The 13274-nt window shown below is 31.1% G+C and overlaps 1 protein-coding gene across 1 annotated transcript; it reads right to left on the minus strand.

The window, feature by feature from the left end:
• Window positions 1-263: 263 nt before the first annotated feature.
• Window positions 264-12484, minus strand: LOC140057021 (cell adhesion molecule CEACAM1-like). The gene is made up of 10 exons (XM_072102555.1): window positions 12448-12484; window positions 11954-12202; window positions 11387-11638; window positions 10182-10229; window positions 7315-7584; window positions 7090-7203; window positions 6754-6772; window positions 6227-6338; window positions 4448-4552; window positions 264-3478 (listed from the first exon to the last, which is right to left on the minus strand). Exons 1-10 carry the CDS (start codon window positions 12482-12484, stop codon window positions 3350-3352), a joined length of 1335 nt encoding a protein of 444 aa, XP_071958656.1. The 3' UTR covers window positions 264-3349.
• Window positions 12485-13274: the final 790 nt, after the last annotated feature.

The raw sequence follows: 13274 nt of genomic DNA on the forward strand, positions 1-13274 counted from the left end.
TTTTAAATAACCCGGATGGGATGATTGATAAATGATATAAAAGCAAAACAGTTTAGGTTGATTTGTGATTTACCGAAACCATCTTCTATCAAGATTGCCAATACACAACATTTCATCAACTACTTTGCCTTTCGGTAGAAAGGCATATCGGCGAAATTCACTGAAAGCCCAAGTCGTTAGACTATGTTCAAAGTTCAACATGTTTTTAGTGTACACTTACTACATTATTCAAACATTACGCAGACAAATCACAGACTCAATAATTGTGATAGCAAAAAGGCAGATTTATTTCTACAATTTATTTACATCATGATGTGCCAACGTACGTGATGATCAACTTAAAATTCGCAACAACCAACATTATCATCTAAATAACGTTTTTTAAAGTTTATAAACCGGTAAAATACAATTTAACTAACATTTTTTCGCTGTAAAATATGAAAACTGTTACACAGCCTAGCACTGTCGAAAAGTCTACATTTTAACAGGACAGTTTAAATTATTTAAAAAACACCACAATCTAACGAATTGTGATACGTCAAAATGTTCGATTTTACCATTTATTTACAAAAGTATTTACAGTTAATATATAAACCAAAAACTGTATTAGTTACAGTACGTCTATATTCAATCATATTTTCAATTTCCAATTGCGCGTAATTCAAGATCGCAATTAACCAGATTTCAAAACCAAAGTTCATTGAAAAAAATACACATAATAAAAAATTTGGTATTATACTTAAAATTTTGAGACACATCTTCGACTTGAAAGTAAAATGAAACACGTTTTGAGATCCAACAATCAAAATAAAACTTGGGTTTTTTTTCCAAGCAACGCAACGCTGGCGGGCCGACCAATCACAAGCGACAGTTTGGCATCGTCGTGATTGGTCTAAATACTTGCGTTACGCGCGCGATTAATTCGACATACAGCACCAACATTCAACCAACGAGAAACTGGAATGTTTACTTCACAATAATTTAAATTTCCATTCCGCTTCTTTTATAAATCATAATTACTGCATTGCGACAATAAAACTATTCACATTTTGTTACAAAAGATATTAAAAATATAAAATTAGAATACAATAAATATAATAATACATTATATATGCATAATAAAATATGATTATTCATTAAAAAAATAACATTTATTAATATTCATTAAAAAGATCATGGATATTCATTAAAAGTGATTAGACATTCAATAAAAAAAAAAGAAGATAAATATTCATTAAAAATTATAAATTATGCTAATGAATATCAAATAAAAAATGCTTAGTGACATTCATTAAAAATATTGATTGAATATTCATTAACAATTAATGTTTATAATATTCATAATACAATACCGATAACTATTCATTAAAAAACATGAATATTCATTAGCTACGAATAGTTATAGCAGATACGGTATAATATTATCAATTAAACACACCAATGTAACAAGAAAACATCGAAAAATCAAATAAAACAATAATTTATGAACATTTGAAATAATTCATAATTACACATTGAATTTGTGTGGAGGAACAAACTCCTTTCTTCTGTGTCATATAAATAGTCCAGTGAAATATAGAAATTCCCGCTCCGATCCATGTTATATAAGTCAGTCTGTACAAACTGACTTAAAGATGCCCTAGAGCACAGATACCCTAGAGTAGAGATACCGCACAGAAGAGCAGCATATTGCAAACAGAGTCAATAAACTTCTACTCCTCCTCTGTGGTTCAACTTTACCACCAGACTAAGACAAGCAGCATATCAAGTAACCAAGAAATATTTTCCCCAAACAAGTTTAATTACTGTGGTTTTGCTTTTGCTTAATTTCAGCTCAATTCATTTAAACCTATATTGCAAATTATTAAAAACCTGCTATTACTACTAAGGCCTACAATTTACACATTATATTTGATTAATTCTACAAAAATACAGTTATACATTATTAAGAAAAACTCTCTGACTACAAAACTTAAGGTGTGCAATGTGTATTTTGGCTTGAGTAAAAGGCACATAAAGTGATATCATTCACGAGTGTTGTACATTAATGTTAATTACATTCATAAATAAGATTAGTTATAATACATATAATCAATAATGACATAATTTAAAATGCGCTAAGAATATGCTTACAGTGTATATATACATGTACATTGCTAAAAGATAGTGGAACATAATATAGTGGGAATTGGATATCTAAAAACTCAGTGAAAGAAAAGGCTTCACACAACTATAATAAAGAAACTGAATCGCCAATGAGAATGAAGTGACTATGCACCCACTAGAGCAATATAAGGGAAGAAACTCACCAGTGAAATGAACAAATGTGAAGTACAGTAAGGAGTACATGTCTTCACCAAACTAAACTAGGAATATGTTACAAAACAAAACTAGCATGATTAATGCTACCAATAAGATATACATTAGCCAATACCACATTAAGTGCCATGGTTAGTATTCATTATATATGAACATTCATCAATTGATTAAATATTGCATCGTGATCAATAAGAATCAATAATAATCAATAGGAATCAATAATGATCAATAGTAGAAAACTGAAATCACTACAAGATGAGCCACTGTTGAAATAATACAGGTGAAAAGAAAGAAAAATGCTAAAATGAGTGTAAATAGCAAAAATGAGTGTAAATAGCTGATTTTGAAAGTGTAAATAGCATCAGCAACCTTACACGTTAATTTAACAGCTACAGCTTAGTAACATACTGAATAATAATAAGCATATGAGGAATGAACTAGTAAAGTTAGGTTTGTGGTACACCATGGGTTTCCAAAAGGTGTACCAATTATTCACACTCACTAGTAATGTAACATGTGTGAATTAGGAATGTATTATTCATTTGGATTTTGTTCAATTTTACATGGTAACAACATTAAGGTTGCGGATGCATGTGAGTAATGTTAGTACAAAGCACCTGAAAATAAAAATTAAATAAATAGGGATGAACAAATAAGAATTTGTAATAGCAACAATATATATAAAAGATAATTAATTAAACAACAAATAAAATATAAGGATAAATATAATGAATTAGGCAGTGCTACAGAAGCTAAAATGTTTTGACTAGAAAAAACCTATATTAGATATCTTTTCAACTTGGTAGCAATTGTTTGATACATTTTAATACCTAGGGTATTTTTTTTATTTATGTGAACAATAAAACACACTATCCAATTAAAATAACTAATTTATCTATAAAATTAAGGCATTGATATAAACTTATTAAATTTCAAATTTTTATATTTTTCTAAAATGTTTTTTTCAAATTCTAATATTTCTACTTTATTTAGGAATTTTAAAATGGTTAAAATGTTTAAAATGATAGTGTTAGACGGTTACAGGCATAGAATTAGCATAGTCATCGTCGTCCGGCCTATCATTATAGTCCTCGCTGCCGTAAGATGGTCTGCTATAAGCCCGATCATCAGAGGCATCATAAGGATGATATGCATCCTGCTGTAAAGAACAATTTGTCATGCATGAGTGGCTACATTATGATGAATATTAATGTTATATAATGAATATTCATGAGGTCTATTATATATGTAATCATTGATGTAAATTTTTATAGGTTCATTACCATGCATATTTCAATCAGACAACATTTTAATTCATTATATATTTATGAGTTTCATTAAAATGAACATTCATTCAACATGCTTTATTATTAGATGAACTTGCTCTAACCTGAAAAAGATTTTTTTGCAAATAAAAATATTATTTGCAGTAATTTTAAACAACTTAATTAATTTTCAAGTAAATTGCAAAACTTGGCTATACAAATGAAAATTTCATTTATTATACAAAGCAAAAACAAAACAATTATTTTACAAAAAGAGATGTTAAGAAATATGAAAGCTTTTTGTTATTGTAATAAAAAACCAAAACCATGAAAAAAATAAAATCATCAATATACCATAAATTGATCCCACAATGCACCAGTCATTGTCATAGCAACACTACATATTGCAGTTCATGTGCCGTTTTGTTTTAAAATGTGTTACATAACTCAGAACAAATTCAAAACAATACTTTTATATGCTGGCAGTCTCTAATATCTATCAGTCTAACCTATAGTAATACACAGGACGGATATCAAGAGATTGGTTGGAATGCATAAGTGCCATCCCAAAAAATATCACCATGGAAACAATAGCCAAGCTCAAGATCATTACTTTTCTATCTACCTTTTTTGAAAAAATATTAGTAGATTCTTGAAAAAAACTTGAAAATAATAAAAGAACGAAAAGTTACTCTAGTGCAACATTATTGCCGATTATTAAAAGAGAAGACTTCCAAAAACCTAAAAATGTGATTATTTAAATACCTAAATTTTCCCAAACTTAGAAGTGGATTCAAACATAACTTAAGAGCAGTGGAAACAAATTAAAAAAACAAAAAGTATGTAATATTATTACAAATTACATGTTTACGAATGTACGATGGACGTCCACTGTTGTGTGTTTTATCTGCAGGTCTACGGTAATTCATTCCATAAGGTTTAACATTAATATAATTTACCTGGTTGCTCTACAAAAATAAACAGTTTTAAACAATATATCAAGACAAAACAGAATTTTATTAGGTTGATTTGGTTCAAAACATGAATAAAATGACACACAAAAATGGAACAATAAGAACAAGACTGAACCAGAATAACCAAAGAAAGTTTTAAAAAATAAAAATGTATTTCCATTTGGGTTCTTAGAAATGGGATCTAAAGTTCAACTCGACACTAAAACATATTCAATAAGACATCTTAAAATAACATAGCGACAGTATTGCCTGAATCAATAGTAGAAAGGCTTTTGAAAATCAACCTCTGCATAGTAATCACTGTATTATGGGCATATATAGTTTAAGCATAATGTTGCTTCCAGGCTATAATGTGGATATTTCCTAACCATAGACTTGATCCTGCTACCCAATGACTACCTTTATTATTTTTAGAAAGCAAATGAAATAGGTGAACATAAAGCTGCTAGGCCATAGAATGAAACCGCCACAACATATGTTGGATGTTGACATTAGGTAGGTGAACACAAAGCTGCTAGGACGACGTAACAGAAGAGTACATGATTCAGAAATCAAAGCAAGAATATTCACTCAAACAATACAAAGGAAATTGAAAGGTAAGTTTGCATAGAATTTTTCTCAAAATCTGAGAGAAAGATTGAATGGAATCATGGAATGGAATCCTAAAATGCGATATAATCATGGAATGACCTACCTCAGCATCAGCTGTGGTGGACGGCTTGTCGGAATCAAGAAGCTGAAATGCCATAAAAACAAGTGAAAACACCATGACAACACACTATGCTAGTAAAGACAATGAATACTGTCCTCAACATTATGGAGTAACAGATTTGTAGAAACAACACCGCTACCAACGAGGAAAACAAAGTGTACACTTAATGAAAATAACCAGACACCAACACAGTTGTACACAAGTAGTGTGGGTGAATATTGAATTATTAAGGATAATATTGTAGATTATCTATTCCAACCATTAACTAGATAGCAAATAACATAGGCCAACATAATGCGGTTAGGTATAACATGAAAAACAAAGCTTTTTCTTTTGGGTGTTGATACAATATAGGCTAAGCTGGACGGTAGGAAAACTAAGCTATTCCTTATTGGGTGTTGAGATAGGGTAGGTCAAGCTGAGGTCAAGCTGTTAGGTGTAACAGGAAAAACTAAGCTTGTCCTTATTAAATGGGTGTACTGTTGACAAGGGACAGGCCAACATAACCCTGTATAAAAAACTAAGCTATTTCTTACACCATGTGGTTTAAAATGTCCTGTACATGAACATCTATTGAGATATACACAGTATACAAAGGGCCTGTACATAAAACAAGACTGATAATTATGAATAAAAATAGTTTGTACGCAGCATGTAATGATACAATTACAATTAATGGGCGTAGCAACAATGTCAGCTTCAAATTGACGGGCTATAATGCTCTGTCATCACTGCTGGTGAAAATGTGGCATGATGACATCACAAAATGATCAATGTTATTACAACTATAAGGAAATAACAATGATGTCACTATGGCACACAAGACAAACAACTCAATGTCATTGTTGTTCTTTTGTATATGATTAGGCGTTACACATTACTAAATGACATGAGACTTGAATGTGAGCTTAATGTTACACAGCACATCAAAATATATATCAGACATAAACAGCTACCTTCGCTGCCTCCTTTGTGCCGTTACTTGGTGGCGCTGTCTTCTTCCCTTGGTTTACACGATTTGGATCTTTTGTGTCCCACGTAACGTCCATATAAGCTGAATCAGCAGATCTGAAAGAGTCAAGGATATTCATTGTTGAATTTTTTAATTGTTATTTTTTAATACAAAAACTTTCAGTTTCTCTGTAATTTGGTATTTAAAAAAATATTTCTCGAAAAGACTACTCATTTTATTTATTTTAGTTTTACTTTCATTAATTCATTTTAATATGAAACAGTCCCAAGTATAAAATCATTATAAAAGAAAAACAAAATTTAAATTTGCATATTTCAGGCAATGAATATATTGTGTAAGAACATACTCATCTACTATATAAAATTGATTTTTAATTTAAAATGTTATATTTTCTTATTGTAATGTCAGCAGTAGCAACGTTTATATATTAATTTTAACATTCAATAAAGAATATATTAGGACAAATGCAATCAGAATACAAGGCCCATAATTATGTGGTATTAGACTTACTTTGAAGGTCCATCATCCCCTGAAAAGTAAAAAAAAAACACATTAAAATAAAATTTTATAAATGTTAGCTATACATCCACATGCGATTCACAGTACTGTATCTACAAATACAATAGTACTTCCAATTAGGCAAATTCTATGATACAGCATCACATGAAATGTTATGCAAGAAGAGCCCATGATACAGGAGTCACATGTGATAAATATGTGATGCTAATTTCAATGTGATGCTGGACAACAATCTATAGAAACATGGCTCATATGTTTCTATACAATTTTCACCATATTTATTATTAAGTCATTCTCTATTTAGACGAAACCAAAAACAAGACTTACTGGATTTTAAAACAATTATGATTACGACTGCTAAAATAATAAGCATGACAAGTATCCCAACAACAATACCAGCAATGGCTCCAGTTCCTATACCACCTTCACCAGTACTAGGCTCTGTATATAATATCAATCATTTTAACAGTTAATAGTGCAGTACATTTAGAGCAGTATAGTAATACAACTCTAAAACAAATTTACATTTAATAGTAAAAATTTAATAATTACCTTTATCAGTAACTAAAACATTTATACTGACACTAGATGGTTCTGGTGCTCCTGCCGTACCAATGCAAACAACCTCATGTCCATTTTTTTCAGCTGTAAATATCAGAGTACTTTCTGACATTTTATCTCCATCCAACGTCCATTCATACTCAAATCCCTCGTCTGAGTCCCCACACTGACAACGTAAAGATACCTCATCACCAACCTCAACATTCATGTTACCATCCACTTTTTTACCGTCATTCACAATAGATAAAGAACCACATGAATCTGTTGAGATAAAACAGATGTATTACTATTACTATTTGTACAACTTCATAAATCATTTATGAATCCATAATAATATTAATGATATTATTGTAAAGACCAGGTAATAAACTATTTATTATTTTCAGATATTTACTATAATTTGCCAAAATGATAAAATATGTAAAATGTTATATAATGCTCTGTAAGAATGTTATTAAGTCCATCATGTGACCATCGTAGCAGATATTGACTGGAAACTTGTAATTGTCAGTATCAATAAATACAATTTCTAATTTGTGTGTATCTAGCCTAATTCTTGAATGGGGAAAGTTGAGTAAGTATTTTTCATAATAATAATTTTAACCAATCCCATAGTCAAGCTTTACCGTAATTATTTCAAGTTCTAAAAAAATTACTTTCAAATACAGTATAATTTTTCCCAGGAATTCCCATTGCTGTTTGGTTAAACAAACCACCATTGATTGTTGTTTACCAGATGAATCAAACCTTTAATCACGACATGCAGTCGTCATCCAATTCTTAGTTTGAACTAAAGTCTACAAACAATAACTCATACAAAACCTAATGCAAACCAAACAATTCTGAACATCTTTCAGCAGAATTTCAATTTATAAACTTATTTCCTTATTAATAATTATTTGAATATAATAAACAACTCTAGTACATAAAGTTTAAAGCAACAGGATATCTTATAAATAACATTGAGTAAGTGCATTGAGGCGTACATTTAGTGGTGGTGCATTCTCTGTTTTGGTTATTGTACTGTATAAGGTATAAATACTAGATATATATGGTTCACTTGGCATGTTAAAGAGTATACACACACACACAAGAGTACTACAAGTATACGTATCATTACAAGCTATAATAAAATGGCTCAAATTGCAAACAAAAATCACAGACTTTAGGTTGAAAGTTGAGTACACTGACTTCACATTATAATAGGTTTTCATTGTAAGGTACACTAGTGGTGGTAATGTGCTATAGTGATAAGAGTGCATACAGTGAAAGAAAACCCCTTTATACACTAGTACAGGCTATAAACAAAATGTGAGGAGCTCTGTCTACACTATCAAACTTAATGTGACAACAAAATGTGATGTGCCCATATATGGACATAATGATCTCATATCACTACCATATTTGGGCATATTATCACTACCATATTTGGGCACATCACACTTTTTTTTGTCAAACTAGTTTCATAGTGTAGACAGAGCTTTACACACACTCAACATCAAAACAAAGGTAAACATCCAAGTTTAACACAATGTGCAGCACACATCAAACACTGATTGAATGAATATTATAATAGTAGTAAACATCTGTACTCTCTACTGTAAATAACATAATTATGTGGCAGACTCATGATCATTATACAGGTGGTGTACTGTAAATAACATAATTATGTGGCAGCCTCATGATCATTATACAGGTGTACTACTGTAAATATTATGATTGTAAATTAATGGTAAAAACAGAAGGTTTTGCTCAATAAACAGGTGGATTACCATGCACATTAGTTTAAAGTTATATATTTCTTTTTTATATTTTATAACATAAGACAGGCAAAGGTATGTAGTATGGATATTAAAATAGTTCACAGCAAACACATCAATTAATTCATGTTACTAGCTAATTGCATGTAAAATACATTCAGCCAACATGAATGCACATTACATTGTAAACATGCATCATGTTATGAAGATTATAGCAAACATGCATGTCAAAGGGCATTTTAAAACAAACATGCTTACTGTACATACTAGGCATGCATGCAATTTATGAATATTTTGAAGCATTATTTTAAAGAACACCATAAAAGTATACGGTATATTATATTAAGCATGTAAAGTTAGGCAAGCATAGGCTAGGACTTATTTTACAGTATTATATTGCAGATTAGATAAGCATACATAGGCTAGGACTTATGTTATGTGTCATAGCATATGTACTGTAAGTAAAAGGTACTGTAGGACTTATTTTACAGTATTATATTGCAGATTAGATAAGCATATATAGGCTACAGTAGGACTTAGGTACTGTAAGTAAAAGGTAGGACTTATTTTACTGTAGGTTAGACAACAAGAAGCATAATGGTAACATTTTAAAATTTATTTTATGTATATTTCGTCTTTTTTTATTAAAAAGTAGTAAACATCTATGGCAGTATATAAGGTTTAATAATTTAAATTAAAATAATTACTGTATTATTAAAAAAATAATTTTACACATCACAATGTTCAACAAATAGGTGAGCAAAGTTAATATATTGTCATTTATAAATAAAAACATTTAAGACACAGGCAAACAAACATCATGCAGTATTTCTTACATTTTCTTGCAAAAACAAGAAAATCTAAGAACAAATAAATGAAAAGAAAAAAGCTGTTCAATGCAAAAAGTACCGTACACGACAAATTTGAGGTAGCAACATTTTGAGCTACTCCAACAAGCTAGAAATTTAAAATAAATGTTGTGTGCCAAATAATAAAAGTATCGCAAAATTATTAATGTAAATGAATACTTTGAGGACATTTGCTGAATAATTACCAATTTAGTTGGATTTGAAAATTTAGGTAAATTAATTGGTTTACCTGGTTGTGTTGTGAACGCATTTGTAGTGATCAGGGTTGTGGTCCGGGCTGCAAAAACAAATTGAACAGCTCTTGGCTATGGTTCTAGTTCAAAGGGCAAGGTTTAAGGGTCAATTGTCCATGGTCATTTAATGTTAATACATTTTTAAATTTTAACCAAATTAAAAAAAATTCTTGAAAATCTGGGATAACAAACTAAAAAAAAAACAAAACTAGGGATATAGACAAAAAATATCCTTAAAAAAGAAACCAGGGAAAGATTAATCCTAACTAAAAACAAATAAAATAGTTATGAAATGTACAACCAAAGTTATAAGAGTTAAATCAGTACATCTCACCAACAAACAGTCATGCAACAAACTAATAGTCTAAATTAGATGAATGCAAAATGTTGTAGCCTGTGAAAACAACGTCTAAAAAAGTTACAATCTAATGACACAATGTTATAGCCTGTGAATACAATGTCTAAAAAAGTTACAATGACAACAGGTATAATTTTAGGCAATTGGGTCAACATGTTATAATATATTTAGCTGATTCAAAGCCTCATTGATCTAATCAATATAGTACAGTAGTTAACTATTAAAGTAAATAACTTAATCTAGACTATAAAATTCATTCAAAATCAACGAATAACCTAGTACAGTGTGTAAACTTTCAAAATGTCCTGGACTTGAAATAATCTGAAGTCTTTTGGTCAGACATGAATTGTCTTAATGGATTTTTCCAGAGTAATGATTCTCGGTGCAGTTCAATGAAATACTTTATTATTGAAATTGTATGTAAATCTATACTTTAAAAAAAATAGTTCAGTGCGTTCATTCTATTTAATATTGCATTCCCTACCTAAATTGATACTAATTCTAAATATTGTTCAGGTTACTACAGGTGATATTTATGTCATTGTTTCAATTTATAATCTTTTAGTTGGATTGACAAGTGAAACAAGATGCTGATAAATATTATAGTTCAATTGAACTGTATCTCTAGGACTGTAGTCTGAGGGAATAGTTGAATTGAACTGTAGCTCTAGGACTGAAGTCCGAGAGAATAGTTGAATTGTGTTTGTTAAAGTGCGAATTTAAATGACACCACTTGCTGCATAGCCCCCATCTTTAAGTTGCAAAGTAGCAAGCTAATTTCCCTGTTAAGCCAATTCTGACCAATCATTGTCTTATGTAGGACAACCTGAGCATTCAACTTACCTACAACAGTGACTTGTACTGAACTCTGTCTTGCTCCCACCTCATTACTTGCATTCAACGTCACAGTATACACATCACCAATGGTGTTTGAAGCAACAAATGTGAATGTTTCTGGGTCGCTATCAATGTCAGTTGCTCCTTGTGATGACCAATCATAGTTAGCAGCAGGTCTGGCCTCTACATCAAAGCTTATCACAACATTTTCTCCTCGGGAAACTTCAATGTCTTCTAGTGCTGTAATTTCAGGAGCGACTAAAAAATCATAAAGAGTTGTATTTAATTTAATATTTATTTATAGAAGAGTTGCTTTTCCCTTTGAAATATCTAGGCTTTTAAGATAGATGGTTTATGTAGTTTTAAAAATCGATCTGTGAAAGTAAACTATTCCAATTCAAGTATAAGGTAATAATGTCATAATACATAACTTGGCTAGCATTACCCATCTCAGTAATAATAGTATTGCATGCAAGCAAATATAATAATAGTTAAAAGGGGACGTACTGTACTTAAGATTTCTCATATTTGGTTAAGATTTATTTTATTGATTAAACATGCTCTAATACTTACAATACACATCTAGAACCTGACCAGCAGTGGCTTTTGTTCCAGCATCGTTTTCTACCTCACACATATAACTTCCCTGATCGTTCCGATCCGTGGTGAACGTGTAAGTAGACGATCCTCCTTGCTCTAACACTGATCCATCCTTCTTAAATGTGAACATGCCGTCCGGTTTGGCAACGACATCACATGACAATGTTACTGGATCACCCTCCTTCACAGGTGTAGTAAAACTTAATACAGGCTCCTCTAAATCTAAGTCAAGAAAAAATGTTTGTAATATATTGAGCAAAAAAAACTCCCCAAGACAGCAATATTTATAGACAATGTTTCTAAAAATATAAACATTTATAGTTTTTTGGAATTAGTGTACAGTATGCTAAGAAAGAGACATATAATTATATATATATTATTATATTAAGATGCAATAATAAGATATCCATTATTATTTTAATATTCTGAATTCCATAATTGGTAATACAATCTACGCTCGCGCTAACCGCTCGCCAATTCGCCAATGGCGACTGGAGTCTCCATTTGGCGAAAATAATTATTGCTTTGTTCGCCAAATTGCCAAGCCTAGGCCTAGCCTGGTCGGCGTGACTTCTTATGGGAGCGAGAATTCGCCACACTTCGGTACTTTCTGACTCGGGTACACTTTTTACCACCACAGCATTTTATGTGACGACGACGTCACGATCGCTGTGTTCATTTTTTAAGTTCTGTTTAAACATGCGCAGAGCGTGCCTCGATGACGTTTTAATGACACACAGTTGTTAATGTGATTGGTTCGTGGCCGGCCGTCGTCGACGTGATGATGAGCGAATAAAAGGGGAAGTCCCTATTCTTCGACGTAGAAAATGAACTTCGAGAAGAAAATGTAAACAGAAACATGTGGACGAATACTTCCGTAAACGAGGCTGTTCTGTTATTTAAAAAGGGGAATTTTAAATTTAACAAAGTAATTACCTCAATAGTATAACGTTAACATGTTTAATTTTATTTCCCTTTCGATTATTCTAACCGAAAGTTGCGCTTTAAATTGAATAGTTAAGAAACAGCGTATACTGCAACGGCAACCCTGGCCAAAGCGCGTTTTGGCCGCCTACATAGAATGGGTTACGGCCGCTGCATAGCAATTTCAAAGCTTCTTAAATTTCTGCGGTACATTTCTTGTTTTATATATAAATAGATTGATAAGTATTCCACTTATTAAATAATTTAATAAATCGGTAAAATTGACGTTTCGAAGCAAATATTCCATGATGAGAGGCGACCTTTTTCGACATGCCTCGTGTGCGACGAAGACTAGTTCAGAAAATGGAAC

This window comes from Antedon mediterranea, chromosome 8 (assembly GCF_964355755.1).
Source record: "Antedon mediterranea chromosome 8, ecAntMedi1.1, whole genome shotgun sequence".
In the NCBI taxonomy this organism is placed as follows: Eukaryota; Metazoa; Echinodermata; class Crinoidea; order Comatulida; family Antedonidae; genus Antedon; species Antedon mediterranea.